Here is a 27,544-nt window from a genome sequence, read left to right as displayed (position 1 = left end):
ATTTTTATATATACCTGTACCAATTAGACAGACAACCTATATTTTTTATAATTTTCACATGTATACATGCACTGCCTATAGTGCTGTTATAATAATGCACTGATATAAATACTATAATTTCATTCTTATAGTATTTGGATAATATACAGACTAGTATAAAATATACACTTGTCTAAAAATATACACTTGTCTAAAAATAATAATGAAGTCCGTTCCCTTTTTGTAGAACACCGATGCTAATACTTCTATACATATTTATGGTTTTGTGCTTGGAGTTCTTATTATTAGCTGATCCTGTGCAAGTTAAGAGTTTGTGATTTCATAGGATTTTGTTCTTGCAAATGTTTCCAGCGGTCATGATACAAAAATTTGTAAATTGGTGAAAAAACAACTGAAATAAGTTAGCTAGGTGTGTTGTTTTATATCTCCTTCTAAAGCATCTAGTATTGTCAGAGTTAGGACATCTGATTAGATGGACCAGTGGTCTAGTCTAGTCTTTTCTGGTGTTTAAAAATGTCTTCAGTGAAGTTTCTCAATTTAAAAGTAGTTCAGCTATCTGCTCATGGGTTCAGGACCTTCAAATAGGGTGGGTCAAATAATTCACAACCTGCAGTTATTTTTACACTCTTCCTGGGCAGGGATTCAGGGGATGCATCAGTGACATGATGTTCTGTAACACTAGTGTTAGCCTTAATTTCATTGGTAGTGTCGGTGTAACCCCCATTTATTTTCTAATTTCATGGTGTAATTACAGCTGCTGTTTCTACTTGCTCTGAGTTGATATGGAAACGTTCCCAGACAAGGTGGCAATATAGAGCCTTGAGTGACTGCAAAGTAGTAATTGCTACTACAGACCTTTGTACTGCTTGTGCTTAATGCCCTTTATGATAAAAACTTGGTCTTCCATAGAAAAGCAAGTTAAATTATGTTGCTATTGATTGAACTTGCTATCTAAAATGCTGAATAGTTTCTTTTTCATCATGTGCTGCCTGACTTCAGCTCCATAAACTTTTATAGCATGTATTTATATGTATTTTGGAAATATGAATGCTCGAAAAAGTAGTAATAAAATGGTATATTTTACAGTACATTCAAAATGAAGTCATATGCTCAGGAATAGTTTGAGTGATTTTCAATGTTGTCTTCTAGTCAACTCTAGGCTAAACATGTGTATCTCTGATAGAATGATGGAAGAGTGCTCCTGCTGATAAAGCTGCATTCACACTGCCACTTGCGTCGGCAAAATTTTTGTCTTTCACGAGGGGGCTTTTTTAATTACCCGTGAAAGACAAAAGTTTTGTCAATAACTTCCCAGTGTAGACCTACCCTAACAGATTCTTTTGTTGCTGCCTATGCCAGCGTCTTTTGTTCCTCTGAGGCTGGGCTGGGTTTGCCCAGATGAGGTGTGAACTGCTTGTCTGCTCTTGGAGCGTTTTTGTCTGGGTTTGCTTTAAGCCATAAGGATACATTTTCAGCCTCACAACTATATACATGAAATTTTAACCCATAACATAACTATAACATCACTATAACAACAATGCTTAGTACATCATGAGCCTTCCGTAGACACCCGACATGACAAACTTTGCATTGGATACCACACAATCATTTTACAAGGATGAACATGGGGGTGCTGGGTGTTCCCCCGAGGTACAGAGCGTCACAACTATAGAGACAGAAAGCTCTCAAAAGGATGGGCTTTCTTTTCTGGTCATAAACTGCACTCGCAACACTTGATCCACAATTACATTGCAGTTGCAAATCAAGTAGTTTAGTGGCCTTGACTGCCCCTGCAAATAATTTTGCAGGCACAAAATTGAAAATTCCAGTTTTGTGGGTACAGACTACGTCTGGAAAATGGAGCCCAAGTCTCAGCTTTGTTGAAAACATATCCCCACTTGTGAGCTCAAAATTGAAAATGCCACAGCTGTGAAAGTTGTTTTGTAGAACTTCTTTCCTTTAATTTGCAAAGGAGCCCAAGGGAGTTAGCTATTGAAATTCCATGGGAGTTGGGGTCTTGACTCCCTTAGTCTCCATTGAAAATCTCAACTGCAGACCAAATAGAGTGGGATTTTCAAAATTGTTCAGGGTTGGTGTGGTTTTTCTCCCAACGATACTGACATCAGTGGAAAGAGTGTTAAACCATCACTGAGTGCTTTTGAAAATCCCACCTGATAAGTCCTTGTTTTAGGACCTAACATTTTAAGCCATAAAAGTCAACGAGCTCACTCTTAAAGCAAAGAAATAATTGACCACTTGCTTGTGTAAGAGTACCCTGTCCTACGGCAATTATGTTGGTTAAGTACTGGTATGGTGTAGGACTGCATATCAGAATATTAGTATTTCCTAGAATTTGTTTGAATTTGAAACCCCCCCCAACAAATTTATGGAGTCAGGTGTGAAGCAACACTATTACAAGAAGATAAACAAATTTATGATACTAGCAACTTTTAGGAAGTTCTGGAGAGATAAAGAAACCCAATCCACTATAAATCAAACTCTGTTTTATGCTTCACAATTTGGGAAATGCTTGATCAGAACTCTTCTTAGAGTCAGATGTCTTTTGGTTCCTTTTTCTGTCTGAAAAGGCAATGTACTTTCTGTTGGGTAAGTACAATATTACATAAGTCTCACAGACATCTTATAATTAGCCACCCCCCTAATTAAAGCCATTTTGTTTTATAAGGTTACTGCTGCCAGCAACACCTCTTCTGAAAAGGACAGTGTCAGTCTAATAAAGACCATCCACAAGACAAGCAGCAAGGTTTGTTAATCTACTAATTCACTTAATAAATAATGTATTTAAAATTGGGAGTAGAGTGATATGTAAATATTTAGGATTTGCAATGCTAGTCTTGGCTTGCAAGAAATCACCATGATGTGAAAAGGCAGGGAAGAATTAGTTGCATTATTAAAAGGCCAGGTCCCACTCTTTGATGAACCCTTTATGCTTGAGAAGTCGAAGGGAAGAGTGGCCTAGTTGCAAAAGTATTTCCATCAGGTACCTGCCCCCTTTGTATCTAAGTGCCAAATTTGTTCTTATGGCTGCGCCTGTTAGTATGTATGCTTGGGGAAAAGTTCACTCCCTATTAGAGGAAGTATTAGAGAATAGACAGGTACAACACTTGATCAATCACTTTCTTCCCTCTTGTCTATTGTACCCGACATAGGGCTGGGAATCAGGAAATTCCAAGTTCTAATCCCAGTTCTGTTGAAAACTTTAATGATTTTAAAATATTAGGTTTATACTCAGACTTCTTACATTTATAAAATAGTTTAATCATAAAAGCAAAATCTGCAATTCACAATCTATTGGGAGAGTCATCTCCCACTTTTGTGACTTGAATTCATTCTTATACGAACAGGGGCTGGATCTTTATCAGTCAGACAATCTTCGTCCTCTACAGCGTACAAAAAGGAGTTGGATTATAACCACCTTTGAACTTGAAGAGGAGGACAAAGGACCATTCCCCAAACTTGTTGGAGAGGTAAAACAAAAGCTCTTAGCAAGGATATTCCTACTTTCCTCTATAGAATACTTTCCATCGCAGATTGGGGCCTCCAATGTAATGGGGTGGAGAGGCTGCCACTCTTCCACTGTGGAGCATGATTGGTCCTCATTTGAGAGACTGGTACCTTCCTTACACACCACATAAGATAGAAACATAAGAACTGCCATAGCAGGTTGGACCAGTGGTCCATCTAGACCAGTATTCCTTCCCTGACAGTGATCAGCCCCAGCTGCTTCAGAGGAAGCGAAGAAACCCATGGACAACTCAGGAAAAAGTGTCCATAGGAGTTGTTTCTTCCTATGAGTTAGCATTAGGTACATTAGAGTTTATATGGAGGAGAAAGTCCAATAGAAAACTAAAGTCTTTGTTTGTTCCTTATTTGATTGACCTTTTGGTCTTTTCATGACAGTACATTGCCTCTCCTTCCATGGCTACTTAGTCTCCTTAATAGCCTCTTGAAGGGATTTTGTCAAAGACTTTTTGAAAGTCCAACTGGTTCTCCTTTATCTACTGGTTGTTGTTTTTTTGGACACACTAAAAGAACTGTGATAGGGAAGTTTGATATTCCTTTACAGAAGCAGTGCTGGCTTGTCCCTGTCATATTATGTTCATCTAGGCATTTTTTTATAGTATTCATCTATTTTTAATTGTAGTTTCAATAAGATTACTTGATAATGAAGTAAGGTTCACTAGTCTGTAATTCTCAGGTTCTCAGAGTGATCATATCTTAAAGATAGGCATAACTTTTTGCTGTCCTCAGTATCAGCTTTTACAGTTGCTGATTTTGATGAGTGATTATAGATTTTTGGTAACACCTTTGTTCTTCAGTTCCTTCAGAACACTTGGGTCCAAGTTAACTGGGCCTGGGGATTTGTTGCTCTTTAATTTATGAGTTTGTCCTTGCTCTTAATACATTACGGTCCAATCCAACTGGCTTTCTATTAATTTCAATAGGATTTGGATCAAACCCTTAATTACAAAGGCTCCATAAAGATCTCCCACTTCTGGTAAAAATTGTTTCTTATCAAAAATTGGCATCACAATTTCAATTAACATAGTAGCTAGAAACATCCTATGGTATTTATGCTCCCAGAGTGTGGAGTCATATAACCATGACTACAGAAATGTACCAGATAAATATGTTGTCCTGAATTTTTGTCAGTGTGTCTTTAAAACCTTTAAATCCTGGTGCTGTAACTTAATCCTTATGATACAGTTAGCTTTTCACTAATGCTCCATTTCTTTTGTAGCTGTTCAACAACATGTCATATAATATGTCCATAAAATATTTAATCAGTGGACCTGGTGTAAATGAATCTCCAGAGTTTGGGTTGTTTTCTATAGAAGACAATGCCAATGGACATGTGTACATACATCGTACCATTGACAGAGAGAACACCCCCTATTTTAAGGTAAATAGAGTTTAGAAGAACAGTTAAGCATATGGCAACTCCAAATTACTCTCCTACTGCTAAATGTTTCATGTGAAGGAGAAAATCCAGTAGTAAATTCAAGTCTGTATTTGTTTGTTACTTTCTTGCTTAACTCTTATGATAATAAATATCATAAGAGTTATCATAAATATGTCAATAAATATCTGCATGGCCAATGATCTCCATAAAATTGCTTAAATTATCTAAACATTGATCAATGTTATTGTCTAACCTTTGTGCCATGCTTGAAGTTCTGCAATTCCAGAATTTTACCCCTTGCATAGCTACAGTGATATTGCTATGAAGCAGCATAAGCAGTTCTAAGGAAGGTTCTTGTTGTACACCTCATGATAAATTGCAGTTCTAGTAGAAAAGTATGAGTTGTAAAACCATAAACTATTGGCCTGTAGTTCAGTGCTATTGCATCGTTACTGTTTCTGGAAGCAAATTTTTGCTGATGTATAAAAGGAAGTATTGATATTGGTCATCAGAAAATTCCTTCTCCTCCTGTATGCAGATGTCAGAGCTCAATATTTAGGTACCATAACCAAAGGATGGCCTTTGTATTCAGGGAGGCTAGGCATTGTGAACCACCCTCCCGATGTAGAGTTGAGCCCTCTTCCACCACATGAGTTATTGTCTGGAGTGCTGCCCCACAAGCACAGTGTGGAGAGGAAACCAGGCCAAGCTGGTGCATAGTTGAATGGGCCAGAAAGAAGCCTGCCAAGCCTGGTCCACAAACTACATCAAGTGGACCAGAAGGCAGGTGCAGCAGTGGTCTCCGGAATTTACATGATGTGTTAGAGTCTCCCATTGCTGGGTTATTTTGCGCAGCTGCATTTCCATTTTATCTATGTATTTATTTTTACAAAAAGTCTAGAACTTTACCATGTTTTGTTTTTAAATGCAGAGAGTAATTGTTCTGAGTTATACTAACTTTGCCAAGTGAAGCAACTTATTGTTAGTGATGCAAAGCAAAAAAAAATAGCCAAATATGTTTAAACTGAAATAGCTGAAAGAGATTTCCTGTGCAATTCTGATCGCTAACTTTTGTTTCTGTATCGATATCCATTACTCAGATACGTTTTGATGTTGAAAATACAGTGACTGGGAAGACAGTGGACAGATCTTTATTTTTCATTATTAAGATTAAAGACATTAATGATAATGCACCCAAGTTTCCCAAGGAGGAATTTAACATTGCTATAAAAGAAAACCATGATACAGGTAAGTGCTATCTAAAGAAGCGATTTCTAGTGGCTTGTGGGTTTTTTCCCCTCCCCTGTAGTTTTTATGCAAATATACATGGGTTTAGGGAGTGAAGGAACAATTTTCCATTTCTGTTGAAGTCATAAGTAATGTACAGACAGGTCACAATTCTGTAAGTACCTGATAACAGGTGCTTACAGACTGTCACAAGTAGCCTCATTGCCTTTAGTACCATGATACATGCTGTTGTTTTCAGGCTTGGGCCCTATAGTAATTCCTTTGCTACTATCACCTCTGATTGCAGTATGGCAACCGAATGAAGTCTTAACTAAAGGAAGAATTGGTCTGAAATCAGTTTCTTGTAAAGAATGCAGCAAAAAAGGGAATGCAGTTTGGGGAGTCATTTTTATCATGCAGTTTAAATGATGTTGCAAAGCTTGAGGCTTAAAGTCAAGTCTTTTCCTAGACCAGAGAAGGTTCATAATGAAAGCCCTGCATGAAGTGTCTTAGTTTGCACGTGAGAAGCTGTAATGCCAAAGTTATTGTCTACATCAACTTTAAATACACAGTGGCAGCAGGTTATACATAAACACCAAATATCTTTAGCAAAACTTCCAGCGTCCTTGGGTCTGGTACCTTTTTATCAGTCAAAACTTGCACAAAATTGTAGAGAACTTAAAGGGATGGGAAGTAGACAGGGCCAGCTCCAACCTGGAAATAACAATCCCAGGGTCATACACTGTTGATGTCAATGGCAAAATTCACATTGATTTTAGTGGGAACAGGTTTAGAGCCTTTGTACATAATTCTAGTATCCCTTATCTCCATATGAAACACAGTCATTTTCAGCAGTAGAGCTTTCAGTGTTCCTGGCAGGCATGTGAACCAGTTGTTTAGTGGTTGGACTTGGAAGCTGATAGGGCCCTGCTCCTTACAGGAGGTGCTGAGCATGTTGCAGGATTGGACCCTTTCATCCTTCCAGATAAGAACATAAAAGATGCCATACTGGGTCAGATCATGGTCTATCTTGCCTGGTATCCTGTCTCTGATAGTGGCCTGTACCAGAGCTTCAGGGGCAATGAAGAGAACAGAATAATTATGGAGTGATCCATCCTGTCTTTCATTCTTGGCTTTGGTTAGTCAGAAATTTAAGGCAGTCCTGAGCATGGGGTTGCATCCCTGACCATCTTGCCAAATAGCCATCGACGGACCTACCCTCCATGAACTTATGCAGTTCTTTTTTAACCATGTTATACTCTTGGCTATCAGAACATCCCATGGCAATGAGTTCCACTGGTTAGTTGTGCATTATTTGAAGAAGTACTTCCTCTTGTTTGCATTAAATCTGCTGCCTATTAACTTCATCAGATGACCCCTGGTTTTTGTGTTGTTTGAAAGGATAAATAACACTTCTCTATTCACTCCTTCCACATTTTATAGATCTCTATCATCCTCCCTTAGTCATCTCTTTTCAAAGCTAAGCAGCCCTAATATTTTTAGTTTTTCCTTGCATGGAAGCCATCTCTGAACCTTTTCCAGTTCCACTAATGAACCAGATGATAAACAAAAAACTGGACTGGGTGTGCTCGGAAAGAACAGTGATGTGAACACATAGTGTGAGGTTGACTGGTGGCACTGCTGGGTTAGAAACCAGTGAATGTTTAGTAAAGAAATACAGAAATGCAATAAATATCTTTATAGTATATATCTCTCTTACAAATTTGTGTCCCTAAGTAAGCTAGAGTAATTATAATGGCAGGAGAGGAGGCAGGAGCTGCAGAGGAAGAGAAACATAAGTGGCAAACCTCAGTCCAAATGTGGAGAGAATATGTGGAGGCACAGAGGAGTCTAGTGGACATGCAGAAGGCCTGGAGTAATGAGGGGAGAAGTAGTAGAGAGGGATAAAGGTCATTAGGCCCAAGCACATCCACGTCAGTAGTGAACTCGTGTAATAAATGCTTCAATTCTTTATCCTAGATAAGCCAGTTTTCAACGTGACAGCTTTTGACAAAGATGAAAAAGACACAGCTAATTCTCGGGTGACCTATTCCCTTACTACACAGACACCCAATCTGAAAGAGCCCAGATTTAACATCCATCCTACCAGGGGTTTTATAGTGATTTCAGGATGCTTGGATCATCAGGTGAAGTACATAATATGTTACGATATATAACGCGACCCGCTATAACACTAATTCGGATATAACGCGGTAAAGCAGTGGTCCAGGGGGGCGGGGCTGCGCACTCGGGCGGATCAAAGCATATTCGATATAACACGGTTTCACCTATAACGCGATAAGATTTTTTTGGCTCCCGAGGACAGCGTTATATTGAGGTAGAGGTGTACTTGCCATGTGTAAATTTAGGTTCATATAGGAATCTCTGGAGTAAGGAGAGATTCACAAGTATAAATAGTTTAAAGGATCAGTCTTGTAGCAGCGACCAGACACTTTTTCCTAACCTATATTTTGGAAGTTAATTAACTTGTTTTTCAGACTGCCAGCTCTTTCAAACTTCTGATCAAAGCCAGAGACGATGGTACCCCACAAATGTCATCTACTGCAACAGTTAACATTGCTGTTGAAGATGCAAACAACCACCCACCTGAATTTACCAAGGAAAATGTAAGGAAAAAGTGCAGGTACTTTACTGAATCATCCCAAGAGGAAGAAATTTCAATCCTGCCAGGTGCCGAGTAAGCTCAATGGCAAATTAAGAGTGCTTGACACCTTGCAAGATCAAGCTAAAGTATATATGGATGTGGGTTATGAACAAAACAGCACTAAGATTTGGGGGTTGTGATGGATACTCAGCTGAACATGAGCTCCTAGTGTGACACTGTGGCCAAAAAAGCTAATGACATCCTGGGATGCATAAACAGGGGAATCTCAATTATTTTACCACTATATTTGGCAATGTGTGACTGCTGCTGGAATACTGTATCCAGTTCTGGCGCCCACAGTTCAAAAAGGATGTTGATAGATTGGAGTGGGTTCAGAGAAGAGCCATGACAAGGATTAAAAGCTTAGAAAACCGGCCTTTAGTGATTGAGCTCCTTGAGTCTATCTATTTGGCTTATCAAAGAGAAGGTTAAGGGTTGATTTGATTAGATACTTATAGAATGTATCTGAGGTAACACTTATATAATAATGGACTCTTCGGTCTAGCAGAGAAAGGGATAATACTGCTGGAAATTAAAGCTAGACAAATGCAGACTGGAAATAAGGCATAATTTTTTATTGATATGAGTAACCATTGGAACAATTCACTCTATCACTGACAATTTTTAAATCAAGATCGGATGTTTTTCTAAAAGATCTGCTCTAGGAATTATTTTGGGCCTGTTATACAGGAGGTCAGACTAGATGATCAGAATGGTCCCTTCTGGCCTTGGCATCTATGAATGTCAGTAGAAATCTCTTAAATGTTGACAGGAAAACACTTGACAGGATGTCATCAATTTCAGTGGATTCCCATGTACTGATATTGGCTCCTCTAAAAGTTTTAGTGCCATTTCTGTAATCAGGTGCTATTAAAACAGCACTTACATGTTGTAGAAAAGTGGACTCGCTGCTGTCACGCCCTCTTTTGGCTGGGCATGGCATAGCAGGCTCTCCATCTAGTACCCCTTATCAACAGCCTCTCCGGCCCTTGTGTCTTCTTGTGACTCAACCCTCTGGTCAGGCCACATTTAGTCCCATCCCTTCTGGAGTAACAAAGTCTGATAAACAATGGAGTGGCATCCTCAAGCCAACTCTCCATCCCAAGTCCTAACACACTAGTCCTTCCACAAGTGGTCTCCAGGACCTTTTTTGGTGGCCAGTGTGGAAACCAAGACCCTCCTTCTCCTCTGGGTTCCAGTCTAGGGACCCTGTAGAAAGCAGCCAAGGTCCATCTACTCAGACTCCTTGCTGCCTCCCCGGGACCACTTCCAATCTCAGCCTGTCCACAGGCCTTTCCCACCAGCCCCTTCCTGCGCTCACTGTGCACCTGCATGCCTCTCAGGCACTCCCTTCTTTCAGGGCTCTGGCTTGTAGGATTCTTCCCTGGAGTTCTTCACCAAATCCCAAACCAGAAGTACAATCTGACCCACTTCCATCCCTCCCAGGCTTGAATGTTAGTCCTTCACAAGTCTCCCTGGGTACTCTACTTTTCAGCTGAACACTGACACCCCAGGGCTGCCTCCCAGGAATCTTGCCTCCATTTTGGGACGCACCACACAAACTAACTCCCCTCCTGTAGCTTTTCCCAATTCTCCTCTCTCCTGACTTCTATCAGACCATTCTCAGACAGCAGGAACTCCCAGCCTCCTTTCTCCTGGCTCTCTCTCTAACTGAGTTTTCTCAGGCCTGACTCTTTTCCAGGTGGACCGGCTAATTGACCTACTTAGCACCCCTCTGGGTCCAGTTCCCAGGCTCTTGTTAACCCTCTCAGTGCCAGTGTGGGGTTTACACCCCATTATACCTGCATTCTCAAATGCATGTTATAGAGGCAATTTATTTTAATATAGCCGACAACTGGAAATGTTGATTGTGAAAAAATTCTGGTTGTGATCCATAATGCCCAGTACACCTGGCTACTTATTTACCCTCTGTATATCCCATTGTAGGAGTTAAGTTTTGTTGAGTTGTTTCTACTGTCAGTTCAGAGGATAAAGCTGTTGCTAATACCGGCAGCAGGGTGCTCTCAGGAGGGGGCTTGCTATGACGGTGGGACCAGTGAATCAAGCTTGCCTAAAGGAAAGTGACTTTTAAAAGGGTTATGGATTAATGAACAGTTACCTTGGAATTCTGGAAAAGAGCTCAAACTTATGGCCAGAGTTGGTCTGAGGAAGATCCTGATGTGTGATGAGAACCTTGTTTGTGAACTGGACGTGTTGATATGTCCCTAGGCTGTTCTTTGCATAAAAAATATTTTAGGTAGATGTAGTTCCTAGACGACTCTGGAAGGAGCATAGTGAACAGCCTGGCCTGAGAGCTTTATAAAAAAACCCAGAGTGATCTTGAGGAGAGTGGGGCCAGTTTGGGTGCTTATTGTTTTGTTTCATAGTCAGGATCTTCCCTTTCCTTTGGTTTTCTTTTTCTTTCTGCTGAGTTACGAGTCTCACCAGGCAGATTACAAGCTACTGGAATGCAGGCTCAATGTTCTTTGAGTTTAGCAATGCATCCTCCACTGTTGTAGATCTGGAAAGCATCAAATGCTTTCTCTGCTGAACCTGAGGCTGGGAGAGAGGGGAACCCTACCTCATCCAAGAACTAAGGAAGTGCGGAACTCTTCTCCTGAAGCAGGCTTCCTGACGTCTAAGGGACCAGAAATCCTCTCTGCTTGAGAAAGGAGCCATGATTTTAGTCTGAGCTGAAAGTAATTATAGCCACCCAACTACCACCCAATCTCCAACCAGCATGCTCTTTCCATTTCTCCTCTGCTGTCTCCTCCTTTGTTGTTTGGTTTTGGGGAAAAAGTTCTGAAAAGCTTATGAATTAGCTGAGGATTTTAGGGTTCTAGTCCAGTTAATATTTTCCATTTGTGTATGAAAAATTAAAACCGGTTTTGTAACTTGCCTGTTCTAGTGAATGAAGGTGGGAGGCTTGACAGGGTATGTATGGGTATTAATAAGTTAAGGTGCAGACCAGGAGAAAAGGGTCTTACATTGCAGCATTGGCCACAAAGTGCACAAAACCAGCATCTGACTAAGACTTAGCCATGTCAGACCTCTGCCTATGTAATTCACTCCCCAGGATTGTTTGCTAGAGTTTGAAAACTTCAGGGCATAGAGCAAAAATGCACCTGTTCCAGCAGGTTTCTGGGTGAAGTTTGGGCTTTGTGGGGATAAAACATGCTAGTTAAGTTCTATGGTCCTTTGTAGCCATCGTGATTTGTTCACTCCATATGGGTATCAGCTTCCATGGTCTCTGGCAATGGATGGTGCTTTAGATAAGCTCCAGGATACAAGTGCTAGATTCCACCACCCTTAGTCACGTTGAGTAGGACCTTGTTTCATGAGTAGTTTAATTGATATCAATAAGTCAGCTCGCAGAGTAAACTGCTACTTCGTGTGAGTCAGGGAGGCATCATTGAGCCCTAAACAAAAAAATAAAATTACCAGCAGAAGATACAGAATCTGATGGAAGTAACTATTATTAGGGAGATATTTGCACTGTGCAGAATTATGTCCCCACCCAGATCTTCAGAGATTACTCAACCTCAGGCCATATCCACAGAGCCTCTGCCATCTTGGGGAACAAGGTCCTGGAGGAAGCTGTAGGAGAGGGCCTAGTTGTGCGTCTACACTGGAGCTGCACAACCAGGGAGTAAGGACCCTAAAGCTAGTGCAGAGGAACAGGGCCTCTGTGAAGTGGATCTTCAGGGCTTGGAAGTGTGATGGGAACCTGGCTTGATGGACTAGTTCAATGTGATGATTCCTGGGTAGACATTGATGAGACAATCCCCTTTTTTTTTCTTTCTTTTTTTTTCTTCAGTATCAGTTGCAAATTGAAGAAGGCAAAGTAGGACCAGGCGTGTTAAGGCTCCATGTGGAAGATCAAGATTCTCCAAACACACCTGCTTGGAGAGCAAAGTACAAAATAGTGAAAGGCAATGAAAAGGAACAGTTCATCGTTGAGACCGATCCTGAAACAAATGAGGGCATTTTAAGGGTTATTAAGGTAATGTTACTGAAGCCGTAGATTTGATACAATATGGCATTTTGTAGCATGAACAGACAGATTGTAATGTTAGTAGTTGGAGCTGCTTGTAATTTGGGATCAGTTACTGCTCTCACTTACAGAGAGATGATCTTTCCACAGGAAAAGACATAATTTCTAATGAAAGCTTCTCTTTGGGGTTTGCAGCCTCTGGACTATGAAGGTGACTCAGAGAAGAGACTTGTCATTTCTGTTGAAAACGAAGAACCTTTATCTTCATGTCATAAAGGGAAACTGAGGAGCCCTCCTGTAGCCCCCATTAGTGCATCCGTGGCTGTGAAAGTCCTAGACACAAATGATGCTCCTGAATTTCACCCTCCTACACTTGTTCTTCAAAAAGAAGAAGGCGTGAAGCCTGGGACGAGGCTTGGAAAATATTCTGCTGTAGATCCAGATGTGGTGCCAAATAATATAAAGTAAGTGGAGACACTATAAACCCTGAGCTGGGGAGATTGTTAAGGAACATAAAGGAAAGAGCTTTTTAACTTAGTGCAACTGTTCTAAACTGTATGTTGGAGCACTAGACTGACTGGATACAGCCAACCCTCCAGACTTAGACAGAAAATATCTAGTTTTGCTTTTGGAATAGTAAAAATAATGATTGCAATCATACAGTGCTTGCTTGGTCAGAACTCCCATTGACTTCCTCCTTCCTGAACTGGAATGGAAACTAAATTATCATCTCACCCTTAACAGTGGTTCCTCCATGCTCTGGGAGAGGCATATTAACACTGGTGTGCGGAACCTTGCATTGCCGCTAGCTACACTGCAAGTGTTTTGGCTGATAAAGAAAATTCAGTCCCTAGTGAAGCCACCTCATCACTTTTCATCAACAAGAAACACTAAACAAAGTGAAGTCCCAGAGTGGAAATATCTGAGGCTTAAAAAGATACCAGGAGATGTAACGGAACTTGTATTTGAGTGCCTAAGACATTTTAAATAATTGTGTGGCTTTGGGTTTTTTGTCTTGTTTTGTTCAGATACACAGTATTTCATGATCCAGCAGGGTGGGTGACTGTTGATGAGAACTCTGGCGTTATTACTGCCATGAAAGAACTTGATCGGGAATCCCCCTATGTGAATGACAGTGTTTACCCCATCATTTTTCATGCCATAGATGATGGTAAGTTTCTGTTCAGATGGTAGCAAATGAGACCATTTCTGAGTATGTGCTGTGAGCGTTAGCATCACTGTAGAGAGAAATAACAGCTCCTGTTACTGGAAAAATAGTCCCTGTCGAGGAAGAGTGGGGATACTAGAGTCCATTGCACAGTGAATAAGGTCTTCACTTGCTGATATGTGTCTGTAAGTCTTTCTTTTCAGGAGTCCCTGCTTGTTTTGTATCCAGAATGCTGCTCATTTGCATATTTGTTTAGAGGATCAGATTTTCAGTGACACCTGTCAAATTCTCCAGGCACACATGTGAAGGATAAAGGCACAACCATCATCACAATATGGCAAATAAACATTCAAAGAAAACAAATTTCCCAACAGCCTCCTGCTTAAACCCTTCCCGCTCTAAAATGCGCTCCACTCTGTCTCCTAATCAGTGCCTCAAGTGAGCGCCTGGAAAAACAGGCCAGACTTGTATTGTGCCCTAAAGTTCACCAGATCTGAGCTCTAGAGGACCAAGGGAGCGTGACAAGTGAGGCCTCCCTCAGTGAGAACGGCCTGCTACTAGCCTCACTTAGCAGACAAGGGTGCTGTCAGCTCATCACCTCAGATGATTGCAGCTGTGTTGGGAGCTTACAGGGGGAGAGGTGGGGCATTGCAGGTCTCAATCGACACCTCTGATTTTACCAGACACTAATTAGCTGCAGTACAGATGATGGATTACAGGGGTAGGGCAGTGCTACAATCCCTCATGTACTGATGGGAACTGAGGCACAGAGACGGACTGACTTGCCCAAGCTCACACAAGAAATCTATGGCAGAACAGAGAATTGAACCTTGGTGTCCTAAGTACTGGACCATCCATCTTCCTTTTGTACTTCCTTCTGTGATCTCATAATTGGGGCAGGAGACTGGGGGAATGAGAGGGAGGACTATGTTCTAGTCCTGACTGTGACCTTGCTGTGTGCCCTTTGGAAATGCATCTAACTCCTTGGTATCTCAGCCCTGGTCTACACTGGGGGGGGATTGATCTAAGTTACGCAACTTCAGCTACATGAATAACGTAACTGAAGTCAATGTACTTAGATCGACTTACCGTGGTGTCTTCACCGCAGTGAGTCAACTGCTGCCACTCCCCCGTCAATTCTGCTTGCGCCTCTAGTGGCTCTGGAGTACAGGAGTCGACAGGAGAGGGCTCAGGCGTCAATTTATTGTGTCTAGACTAGACACGATAAATCGATCCCCACTGGATCGATCGCTGCCCGCCGATGCGGCGGGTAGTGTAGACATACCTTAAGCTAACCCATTTGGAAGAGGGGATGATGATATGTATCTAATTGACAGTAGTATCAAGGGTTAATTGATTATTACTGGCTAATTGATTATTACTAATAAAGCATATTCTCCACCTAGGCGTCCCACCGCTGACGGGCACTGGCACCATTCTGCTTTACCTGTCTGACATCAATGACCACATGCCAACATTAGTCACACGTTCCTTGGAAGTTTGTGACAAAGCAATACTGACTCCTCTCATCATAAAGGCGGAGGATAATGACTCCCATCCGTATGCCAGTCCTTTTACATTTAAACTCGCTGATGACTCAAAAAGTATAAAGCAAAACTGGAGATTGGGAAAGAGTTTTGGTAAGTTCTTCCTCCCACACACCCTGTGAAACCCCTGCTCGCTTTGTCATCCTGTCACTGTTTCACACAGGCATAGTCATGTTTACCATCTGTTATTTATTATCACTTCAATGTTTTAAGTTCTGCACTCCTACCTCGGAGTAGATTCAGAGTAAGTCTACTCTCACTTCAGTGGAGTCACTCCAGAGTTACACTGGAGTAACTCTGGAGGTCAGAATCCGCTTAGATGTCTTTTAATACAATTGTCCATGATTATAGGCTCAATAGGATTTTGCACCATTCAGCCTTCTGCTTTGAGGCCTCTAAAATCTCACATATGGCAAGAAACGGTTTTCTGTTGGGATCATCGCCACAGTGACTATGGAACTGAAGGCATTACACATATTGGAAAGCGATAGATCTCCTATTTTACTGGATACAGTTATCAGGTACAGGCAGGCACTAAAACACTGGCACATGCAGTTATCCACTTTGCGCACACTGTCTGGGTAGCGGCGTGTGCAAATTAAACACCAAATTGTGAACCTAACCTCACTGACATTCTGTCCCTTTGTGCTTCCAATCAATTTCCCCACTCAGTTTGTATAACTCAGAAGGGCTCAAAATGGAAAAAAGCCACTCCTCCATCAACACTGTGCTTTCCGGCTGTTTATTGCTTTTTACATGAGGCTCAGGAGTTCTTGCCTTTCTTCTTTTAGGTGACTCGGTTGAACTTTTAATGTTGAGAAACCTCCCGCGTGGCAAGTATTTGGTGCCTCTCCTAATTCTGGACAGGCAGGGATTATTCTCTATGAAGCAGAAACTGTCTGTGAGGCTCTGCCGTTGCCCAGATGGACACGTATGCGAAGAACCGAACTCCGTGCCATTGAGTCTGGGAGGTGGCGCCATTGCTGTGATTTTGGCAGCCCTCCTGTTACCTCTAGGTAAGATACCTCCTAAAATTTACCCCTCATTTACTCATCACCTGGCTATAAGATCTCATGGGAGCTGCAACCTATTAATATGTGGCATATAGTACCTGCCTTTAGAAGGAACAAGTGGCAGTAAAATGGCCATTTGACTCTCAATATGTCTGAGTGCTGTAAAGGTGGAACTAAATAACTGCTCTTTTGTGTCACCACCATTCAGTGGTCTAAGCAGATTATCTGTAGCCTTATTACATTCTGGAGCCACCTTCGTCTTGCAATGGGAACCATAGCTGTGCTCATGTAATGACCACTGCAGTCTTTTCATCTCCAGCAACCAAGAGAACAGTCTGTTAAATTATTTGGCAGAAATGCCATGATGTGCAGCACAATGGCAGATGATATCCAGTGCTGACAAATGAAGGGTAATGGACCTTGGAAGGGATTATTTAAATGACTCCTCTACATTGGGTCGGGGGGACTCTAAATTAGCTGTAGCGTCTCAGGAGAAGGACCTGGGCTTTATTGTGGAGAACTCAATGGAAACCTGTGCTCAGCGTGCAGTCATGATTGAAAAAGCAAACAACATTAGGCTGTAGGAAGAGTGGGTTAGAAAGTAACACTGTCAGTTCTACAGTGGCATCACACAGTGAGCTGGGACACTTTAATCTGGAACAGTGTGTGTCTGTCTCAAAAGTATAATGAAAACAGGGTCCAGAGATGAGCAGTGGAAATGAACAGTCCTGGAAAGTCTTCCATCTGAGGAGAGAGTGAAAAGCTCAGGGCAGCGTATTTTAGATAGGAGATGAGATAAGGTGGAGCCTGAAATGTATGTCACGCTCCTGCTGACCCTTTCTCGTATTAGTATGAGGGGACATCCAACGAAATGGAAAGGCAGGACACTTGAAATGGATAAAAGGGAATACTCTCTTTTACAGCATGTAGTTAACCTGTGGAACTCACAGCCACATGCCAACATTAGTCACACGTTCCTTGGAACGATATAGTTGAGGCCAAGAAGAGTTCTGTAGGAAGATAGAAAGTTTGAGTAGAATGTAGGCACCTATAAGGATAGTGAGAAGATTCCTGGTTGAAGTTAAAATGTATAAGGATAAAACTTTTGGCATTAGCCAGGCCCTAACTGATTGGGAATAGATATGCAGGGTTGTTGTAGCCCTGTCAGTCCCAGGATATTGGAGAAACAACATGGATGAGGTAATATCTCTTGTTGGGCCAACTTCTGTTGGTGAAAGAGCCGAACTTTTGAGCTTACACAGAACTCTTCTTGAGGTCTAGGAAACATACTGAGTGTCATAGCTAAATACAAGGTGGAACAGATTGTGTAGCCAAAGTTAACACAGATTTCAAGGGACCTCCCATCACAGGGGGAAAGGAAAAGGGGGAATCTGGGATTGGGGTAGGTTTTATTGGTGGGTTATAGATTGTTTTAATAAACCATAAATCCAGTGTCTCTATTTAATCCATGATTTTTAGTGTCTAGCAAAGTAATGAATTTAAGCTCCCGGGCTTGTCTTTTGATGGTGTTGTGCAGGTTTCCTTTGAGGATGAGGACAGAGAGGTCAGATATAGCGTGATCACTTTGTGAAAAGTGTTCACCCACAGGTGATAGGATGTTTTTATCTTATTTTCCTGTGTGAGTTCATTCGAGATGGTAGTGATTGTTGGTTTCACTCACATAGTTATTATTGGGCATGTTAGTGCACTGAATGAGGTATACGACATATTATGATAGCAATGGAGGTAGGGGTTGATCATTGCAGCAGTGGAGATATGTCTGCAGGTTTTGCATCTGTTGTTTTGGCAGGGTCTGGTGCAGCTGTGAGTTGGTGTGTCCTAGTCTATGGGGAGCTTGCTTCTGATGATGAGCTTGGAGAGGCTAGGGGATTGTTTGAAGGCCAGCACAGGGCATTCAGGAAAGATTTCTTTCAGGATGGGTTCCCACTGAGCATGGGTTGTATTTATTTGATGATGCTTCTTATGGGTTCCAGTAAGTGGTGGTAGGTGACAGGGAGGGGTGTGAGGTCAGAGGGTGTTTTATTTCTGTATTGAAGCAGGTTCACTCCGGGCTGGTTCCATGATGTGATCCACTTCTCTGGTGGAGTGTTCTTGTTTGGTGAAGGCAGTTTTCAGTGCGCTAAGGTCTATATCCTGGACTTTCTCCTTAGAGCATATTCTGTGGTATCTGAGTGCCTGGCTGTAGATAACTTTCTTGGTGTGTTTGAGGCGGTTGCTAGATTTGTGGAGGTAAGTGTGGTGATCTGTGGGTTTCTTGTACATAGTTGTCTGTAGGGTTCCATTGTTGAAACTGACTCTGGTGTCCAGGAAGTTGATGCTAGTGTGGGAGTTTTCCAAAGAGAATTTAATGGACAGATGGTGGCTGTTGAAGTTGTGGTGGAAATCTGAGGGAGTTTAGGTCATCTGTCCAGAGGATGAAAATATTATAGACATATCTTAGGTTTATCAGTGGTTTTCTGGTGCATTTGTCCAGAAATTCTTCAAGTGGACCATGAAGAGGATGGCATATCGGGGAGCCATGTTAGTACCCATGGCTGTTCCGATAGTTTCAACAAAATGTTTGTTGTTGAATGTAAAGTTGTTATGGGTCAGGATGAAATGGATGAGTTTGGCGATGTGTTCAGGGTGGAGATCTCAGTGTTGTCCGGTGTCTTGTAAATATTTGAGGCAGGCAGCGATGCTGTCATTGTGGGGGATATTGGTGTATAAGGAAGTGACATCCATGGTGGCAAAGATGGTGTCCTGAGGGAAATTGTTGATGTTCTGGAGTTTGTGGGTTGGTTGCGTCCTGGAGGAAGTTTTTTTGTGTGGTGACTGGTTTGAAGATGGTTTCTAGGAGTCCCAATATTCCTTCACTGAGAGTACCGTTGCCAGATATGATGTGTCTGCCTGGGTTCCCTTGTTTGTGTATCTTGGGAACCATGTAGAAGGTCCCAGTGGTGGGTTCTTGAGGGATGAGTTTGTAGAGTTTCTCTTGGAGTTGTTTGAGGGAAGGATTTGATGATATCCTTAAATTCCTGTGGTGTGGGGTCTTCTTTGAGTTCTTCATAGTAGGTGGTGTTGGAGAGTTGATTAGATAAAAATTTCCCATAGAGGAAGGTTACTCCACAATTGCCTGTTGTGGGATTTCTTGCACCTTCCTTTGAAACATCTGGAGCTGGCCATTGTCAGTGACAGGATGTTGTGCTAGCTGGACCCCTAGTCTAGTCCAGTCTGATGTTTCCTATGTCTGAAACACGAATTAATGAATGATCTGAAATCTGATCTATACACTCATAGAGCTCAGTGAGATGCCAGCGGGGCTGCTTTGAAAGGCTGTGAGGTGTCAGTAGCAGTTCTGGTCATTCTTTTCCTGTTTCAGTGGCAGGCTGTCTTCTGCTGCAGTGTTACTGTGGATCTGAAAACAGGAAAAGCCAAGCCAATCTCCCTTTTGAAGAAGGCAACCAGACTTTAATCAAGTACAATGAAGAGAGTGGAAACGTTTTGTCTCAGGTGGGTAATTGAGCATATATCTATCCACTTTCCTATTGTGAGCATCCTGCCAACTCGATACTTGTCTGCCCAGATTATCAACCATCTGGTCTTACGTCTCCTGTCATTTGGTGTTGAGCAGAACACTGCTCCCTTTCTCAGCAGAATGTGGCAGGAAAATGACCTGCTGTATGGTATTGGGTTATCCAGGTAATGGGGACTAACTCTGATGCACCCTCTCCCATTCCAATAGTTTTCTGGGTAATCTTCTTCTTGGACACCTCATCCCGTTGGAATGTATTAACAAGGCAGACATGGTGCTTTGCTGAGAAAAGATTTGAGTGGCTCCTCCATCTCTACTTGCCATGTGATACCTGCCTGTTTAGTGAGAACAGGGAAATAACAGATGACGAAGGGCAGGGGTTGCAAAATATTGGTTAGGAGCCAATAAGGATTAATAGTCCTTTGTTCTGTACATTTAATGAATGCATGTCTTCATCTCTGCCCTCTGCAGGTTATGCCTGATGTTTTGGATTATGAAAGCCAACTCTCTACATATGCACAAGTTAGAAAAGGAAAACAAATGCCTGAGGTAACCACTTGTTTGTTTATATATTCTTGTAAATGGAGTGGTCCCTTTTTAACACCCTAAGGTCTGGAGTGGCTCACAACTGTGAGAGCCTATCTCAGGGCAGACTGTTGGAAAACAGGGCAGATACCCCAAGCTGGTAGTATGGGCTATATTTAGATTTCACCAAATCAGTAACAAATGTGAACTCCTGGATTGCTATATCAGTCTTACATGGAGTCACAGACAGTCCCCATAGATTCTCCAGCCTATCTTGCCACCCAGACAAACTGCCACCCAGATTGTCTCTGGGGACCTCTGCTTTGCATCTGGTACACTTCTCTGTAGGAGTCCAAACAGTCCAGAGATCAAGGATCTTTCCTTGAATCCATCTTTTATAGCTTCTCCTGACAGAAAACAAGTTGACAGTGTCTCTATCCATTTGGGCTCTTCCTCTGACAGTGAGTGAGGAATGAATTTTGAGTCATTGACCTCCGGTCATCACATATTATGGCCACTAGATTTGAAATTAGTACTTTTCTGTTAAAGTCCTTCATTAGCATTTCACAAGGCTTCTTTGAAGGGTTATTTAGTTACAGGGGTATTTATAATGTAAATGTTTGCTATTACATTATAACAGGATACAGATAAGTAAAAAAATGCATGTAACATCCCATTTTCATGATGCTTAAACACCAAATACATTCTTATACATTTAACAGTTACTTTGATCAATACTAATACACAAGTGAATTGACCTGGGGCTTTGGCATGAGCTGGCACCTGGTCTGCCAACCTCACAGATGTGCCTAACACACTGCCTATGACATGAACCACAGTGAAAAGAATAACTTAAGACAGCCCTATTTGAAAATAATAACCCTGAAATTGCACTGCCATTCTAAGCACTGTGCTTAGTCACTTATCATTTTCTGAGGCTGACATTTCTCAAGCTTAGTCTCCATTCAGAATAAAACTATTTCCCCTTACAAGATTCTTAACTATCCAGCCAGGTATTTTAGTGATGTGAGATTGTTGTTTGCCATTGTAGGATGTAAATGGAATGGCACCATCTCCCTCCCTTACATCCAGTCGAGGACACTATGACCAAGGTCGATATGTAAGTAAACTCTACAAACTAGCATAGAGTATTTTGTGTGTGGGGTGGGGTGGGGTGGGGGGAGGAATGATGGGGGGGAAGGGATGAGAGGTTAACTGTGGTGGGTTTTATTAACCCCTAATAACTTTCCTGGAATCATGCAACAGTTCCCTGTTTTTATTTTTTAAAGGGTGCCAGTACAATGGTCCAGTCCAGACCAGTAAGTGACAACCACAGTTCCCACGTAAGTAGAATGCCTTTCACTGTGTTATGCTCACTAATGGGCTCCACAAACTATCTCTGTCTGGGGACAGGTTAGAAAAAAATGCAAAGCCTAACACCTTTATTTTCATAGCATAACCCTGAGTCGGTAAGCCTCACTTAAAACACTAGGCCTTTGTGAGTAAGGACTACTTGCATGAGTAAATATTGGCAGGATCAGGTCCTCCCTTTGGTGTCTTTAACTAAAAGGAATGCAGTGAATTATTATGATTCACCATGTTTATGATGGTCATCCCAAAGGCCCAACCAAGACTCGGGCCCATCGTGCTAGGCGCTGTACAAACACAGAGTAGCAGATGGTCCCTGCCCAGATGAGCTTGCAATCTAAATAGACAAGACACATGTAATGTTGACAGACCCCAGTTGTCTGTGGGCAGGATCGAACCGGGGACCTCTGGAGCTTAGTGCATGACCCTTTACCACATGAGCTAAAAGCTAACTGGCTGTTAGCTAAGGCTGTAGAGCAGACTCATTTTTACCTCTGTCTAAGTGGTCTTGGTGCCACCAGATGGGACAGAACACCACACCCAGTGTGTGGGTTACACACGCACAGGAGAAATGGCTATAACATCTAGTGAGTACTGAGGAATTTGTTCAGACCAGAATGACACTTGTAAAATCTTGATGGAGGGGCTATGGCCTTGCTGAGGTCCAATGCTATGTCTCTCTTTCAGAGGGTCCAGTATTCTAGACGCGTGGAGACACTCCACAGAAGACCCCTCCCTGCGATTGTAGAAACAGTGAGTGAAATGTTGAATCAGGTAGGGAATGGCTGGTTTTGAACTCCTCAGTATTGTCCGTGGGTCCTGGCTGTGGAACACAGGTTGCCCTGGGAACTTTCCAGTTTGGCTGCAGCTGCTCATAGGAGAGACACACCTTCCAGGAATGGGAAAAGGGGATAGGGTGCATAAAACGGGCATTAACTCACAGCAGAATCTGAACCCCTGGCTGAGAGCAAGGTACACAAGCTGGGGGAGTGTGAGGAGGGGTCACTTACAACAATCTCTGAGCCTTTGCTGAAGATTTCGTGTCTCCAGCACTTCTTGCTGTGCCATTCTGGTCACCTACAAGTTACCTGGACACTTGTGTGTCCGTCACATGTGCACCTTTTCCTTTCTGGACAGGCAGTGGGCGCTGCAGTGCTTCCCAATGCAGGTGCATGGGTAAAGCCAGGTTCCTTGCTCTTTCCGTGCTGTGTTGGCTGGGGAACTTGTAATTTTTAATGCTTTTTGTATTTCTTCTGACAGCTTCCCTGTGCTATTGTATTGCAGCGCTGCTCCCGGGGCGCTCTTTGGCGTAGCTGATGTGTCTTAAAGGGGCTGGCTGGTTGGGTGGGAGTGACTAGTATTTCTTACAGTGTCACCCTGGGACTTCTTGCTAACCTGCTGCTTACGATGAATCCCACTGGCTTCCAAAGGGATGTGAGAGTTGGAGTCTCCAGGGAAATTTTGTTTTCTTATTTGTTCTCTTTCCCTTCCTCAGAGGCTCTATCACCTCAGCAACCGGGAGGAGAACATGGTCACTTACCAACCTCACACATATGCCGAGGAGGGAAAACTAGAGAGAAGCGGCTCCTTCAGGTCGCTGCTCATTTTCGACGATGAACTGCCCAAGGATTTCTTGGACACCCTGGGACCAAAGTTCGCCGCTCTGGATGAAATCTGCCAGAAATGATTTCAGTCACAGCCACTCTCATAGGAACAATGGAATGGTGGGGACCTTCCCAAACGGGTTTGGAAGAGACTCAACCCAAGCACAAACATCTGCTGACCTTTGGTGGCTCTCTCCTACAGGGAAGGTCCCCAGAGTTGTACGTATGGCTGAGTGATACACTATAAACAGAGCAGGGCAGTGGTTTGGATTTGTATTGTAAACGTTATGCTGGGTCTCTCCCCTTTGGCTTCTCTGCCTGGCTTGACAGGCCCTTAGATGTCAGCAGAGAGCTCCTTTCTTTTAGAACAGTTACTCCAGCTGTCTCTGAGCTGAAGAGACTGAAGTGCAGGTCCAGTCTGGTCAGGTCCTAGGCATCAAGCATCCCTAGCCGCCTGCAGTCAGCGGGTCTCCCCTTTCTGATCAAGGGCTCAGTGCTTTCCTTTAATGTTTCCTTTTGGCTGTGTTTCTTTTCAGACTCTCTCTCAAACTAATCTGACAAAGACTGTCATTTCTATCAGCCAGCTAGTGGCCCCTTTTCCACCCGGCCCCCATGAGATTCAGAAAGACTTGTCACTATTGCCAGCCTGTCATTGTTGCCAGCACTGAATATTGTAGCTTTATCTTCTGGGTGAAGGGGCTAGGTAGGGCTAGTGCAGCCCACGAATTGGAATGTCGGAGGAAACCAGGTCACCAATTGGGCCCTATCTCATTCTTGAGGTCTGCAGGTATCGGCTCTTACCCCTCAGAGAGCTAGAGATTGGAGTACTCTAGCAATAGGATGATGTTTTAAAATCCAGGGTGTTTGAAGCCCATGTAGGGTTGTAGAAGTGGATGAAAAGCCATCATCTTGATGATATTTACAGTAGCTCTGCTCGGAGTTCAGCTCACAAAGCAAGCACAAGTTCTGGTAAATGCTAGGTTTTTGATTAATAGGACAGCGAAGGCCTTTTCCAGCTAGTCCTGAATTTGTGCGGCAGCTCTTCTGTATGTAGCTGGCTCGTCTTCCACCCACAGATGCTGGCTCACACCCATTTCGTGTGGGCAAAGCCTGTCTTTGTACATTCAAAATGGGCATCTGTTCACTTCTGTGGGTACAGGCCTGTTGCAAAAGCAAGCGTGCAGAATCTGGAGGTGGGCCCCGAAAGTTTCCCCTGTATCGTTAGAGGAGCAAAGTCCTAGCAGTGGCTCAGTACCTGGGGTGGTTTGCTTTGGCAGAGCAAAGGAAATAGATGGAAGTGCCCACAAGGTTCCCACCCAGAGCATGCTGAGTAACTTTCTAGCTGCATTGTTCCAGGGATGTGCTGATGATCTTTGCTGGGGCAGATGCATGCTGGTGAAATGGAATCTTGGTACATGCATAAATGATGTGAGGGTGCGGGAGAAAGGTCTCTCAAAGATTGCTGTACAAATATGTCTATTCAGTGAAATGCTAGGTTGTAAGAGTGTAATGGACGGGCCAGTGTGTGGGAGACCCACTTGAACATACATACATGTGTTGCCTCCAAGGTCTGGAGACTCACGGGGATATACCAGCAGCCAGGCGGGGGGGTGTGTGGGGGGGTAGAGCTTCTCCTTCAGCTCCTGTAGGATAGCCTGTGTGTTGGGAGCAGGAGGAATGGAGCTCTAATCTGTGCTGCTTGAACAAGGATCTGCCTGGGTGGGGAACATGTAACTCTTTTGGGGCAGGTGACTTTCTGAGTCTGGAAGTGGATTTTAATTGACACTGGTGAGTTTGTTAATGGCTTAGCTGGTGTGTTGCGTTTTGTACATATACTTTGGGGAGTCTTGTTGGGAGATAACTTCATACGTTGTCACACATATGTATACATATATAAATATGTTGTAATACGTTATAGGCTATTTGAGGCCTAGTGTGAGTGAAGTGCGCTTGACATGAGTACGTGGGTTGCGTGCTGGCAACCAAAAGCGAGGATTTAAGGTTGCGAGCGGTCAAGGACTGTTCATGCGAAACAATTGTTGTGTCCATGGGAAAGATAAAGAATCATCAGAAAAGGGAATAACATCGGTGGTGTTGTCATGGCAATGTATCCGTTACAGCTGTGGACAAATTTGGGGGAAATGAAACGCCTTGGATTATGCCCAGGACTGTTTTCTTGAAGTTGTGGGTGAAAGGCCCAGCAAACAGAAACAAAGGACTGATGACGCGATGGAATGGACTATAAATGGTTGCCTGATACATCTGCAATTTGGAGTCAGACATCGATCCAGAGCCTTAATTTTGAAGAGGTGCTAGCCGGCTCCATACGCCTTATGATTGATTGGAGCGGACCTCGACTGGCCGTCGGGACTTCATTCTAATCTTCGGACTCCGGTGCAGTATGTTTGGGGTGTGAATGTGGAGTGATTGAGGTTTATATTGTAACCAATAAAAGTATTGAGAGTTTTGTATACTAACACTGTGTCCGGTATCTGCCTGCTCCCCCATCCTGTAGAGAGGCCTCTATCAGAGCCTAACCGTCTGAATTGGGCTTTTTATATATCTAAAATAAACCCATGCTCCTGCTCATGCGCGACCCCTGACCGCCTCTCACAAGTGCCCCCGTGTGGAATTCTCTTCTGCTTGATACCCACCCAGGTCCATCTTCGTTACACTTCCGGGCAAGACTCAACCCTTTATGTTCCTGTTCACATTGTCCTGTGTCTTTATGCTGTTTACTCTAGGCCCGACTGTCCCGCACACCTGCTAGAGGGGGTGCAGAGGGGCCACACAATAGGGACTCAACATCTCACTTCCATTTTGCCAGGGGCTGGCATCTTCTGTTTACAAATCTGTTCTCAAATTCCCATCAGGTTTTAGCACCAGGTGACAGTGGACTGGACTTGAAATGAACTGCCATATGCTAGCACATCTCCGTGGCTTTGCAGAGACTCAGTTTCAACCAAATGTGGGCATATCACTAAATGAAACCGCCACAGAACATAACGGCTGGCCCCTTTGCACACACCCATTTCTATGTTGATTTAAGCTTTTCTATCTAGTCTTATGGGCCACAGAGATAATGGCTCAGTGGTGTTAAGTGTCTCATTCAGAGCTTCAGTCAGCAGCAATACTAAGTGCTAAAAAATAAAACACTAATGATGCAAGCTTTATGTCATGGTAGTATGTTACCCCTATAAATCCCAGGCCTCTTGTTGATGTTTGCACACTCTCTTGCTGCAGAGGTGCATGCAGTGAGGTCATTTGTTGTCTTGAAAACCCATCTTTATAGTGAGAAACAAAAGGAGCACGAACTAGTTACCTTATTAAAGAGAGCATAAGCAACAACTTGATTGCAGTCAGGAGTTATCTGACACTAAAGGGACCTTTTTAATCTGGCAGACAAAGGCAAAAGAAGAGCCAGGGCTGGAAGTCAAAGTTAGCAAAAGTCAGACTGGAAATAAGACTCTGTTTTGAACAGCGAAGGTAACTAACCATTGGACCTAGTAGCCAGTGATGTGGTAAATTCTCCATTAGTGGGAGTTTTTAATTCAAGAGTGAATGCCTTTCGAAAACTCTACACTCTAGTTCAATCACAAGGGATTGATTAGATGCAGGAATCACTGGTGAAATTCTGTGGCCTGTGCTATACAGGAGGTCAGTTTAGAGGATCATAATGGTCTCTTCTGGCCTTGAAGTATATGACTGTCTAAGGGGCAACGTATTTCTACTGCTACTACAATTACAATTAATTTTATCCGATGCCTTTGCAGCATCTTCTAAAAATGATTTGAAAGGTTTGTAGCATCCCTGCCATATGGTATCAAATTGTAGCATATTAATGTGTAGAGCCATGAAAATCTGTGGATATCCGCTTTATATCCACTGACCATGATTGCAGATCGTGGATGGATGCGGATCCACATTTTATATCTAGTGCCCTGCAAAACTGTGGATATCTGCTTTATATCCAT

The 27,544-nt window shown here is 42.8% G+C and overlaps 1 protein-coding gene across 1 annotated transcript; it reads left to right on the top strand.

Moving 5' to 3' along the window:
- The first annotated feature begins 1,043 nt into the window (after window positions 1–1,043).
- CDH26 (cadherin 26) lies at window positions 1,044–23,653 on the top strand. The gene is made up of 15 exons (XM_065414697.1): window positions 1,044–1,073; window positions 3,366–3,488; window positions 4,763–4,924; window positions 6,025–6,172; window positions 8,132–8,298; window positions 8,650–8,778; window positions 12,634–12,819; window positions 13,006–13,274; window positions 13,839–13,981; window positions 15,385–15,618; window positions 16,317–16,541; window positions 19,921–20,051; window positions 20,545–20,622; window positions 21,650–21,718; window positions 23,462–23,653. The coding sequence occupies exons 1-15, from the start codon at window positions 1,044–1,046 to the stop codon at window positions 23,651–23,653; spliced, it is 2,286 nt and encodes a 761-aa protein (XP_065270769.1).
- The last annotated feature ends 3,891 nt before the right edge of the window (window positions 23,654–27,544 follow it).

Source organism: Emys orbicularis, chromosome 12 (genome assembly GCF_028017835.1).
Source record: "Emys orbicularis isolate rEmyOrb1 chromosome 12, rEmyOrb1.hap1, whole genome shotgun sequence".
NCBI lineage: Eukaryota > Metazoa > Chordata > Testudines > Emydidae > Emys > Emys orbicularis.
Note: the sequence above shows the minus strand (reverse complement) of the source record. Positions and strands in the feature narration are given on the sequence as shown.

Bases quoted from the DNA above. Each gene is read 5' to 3' on its own strand.
- CDH26 (XM_065414697.1), top strand. From the start codon at position 1,044: ATGAATGCTCGAAAAAGTAGTAATAAAATG. The intron at 8,299-8,649 runs GTGAAGTACATA...CTTGTTTTTCAG, and splicing joins CAGGATGCTTGGATCATCAG to ACTGCCAGCTCTTTCAAACT. The intron at 13,982-15,384 runs GTAAGTTTCTGT...TTCTCCACCTAG, and splicing joins TTTTCATGCCATAGATGATG to GCGTCCCACCGCTGACGGGC.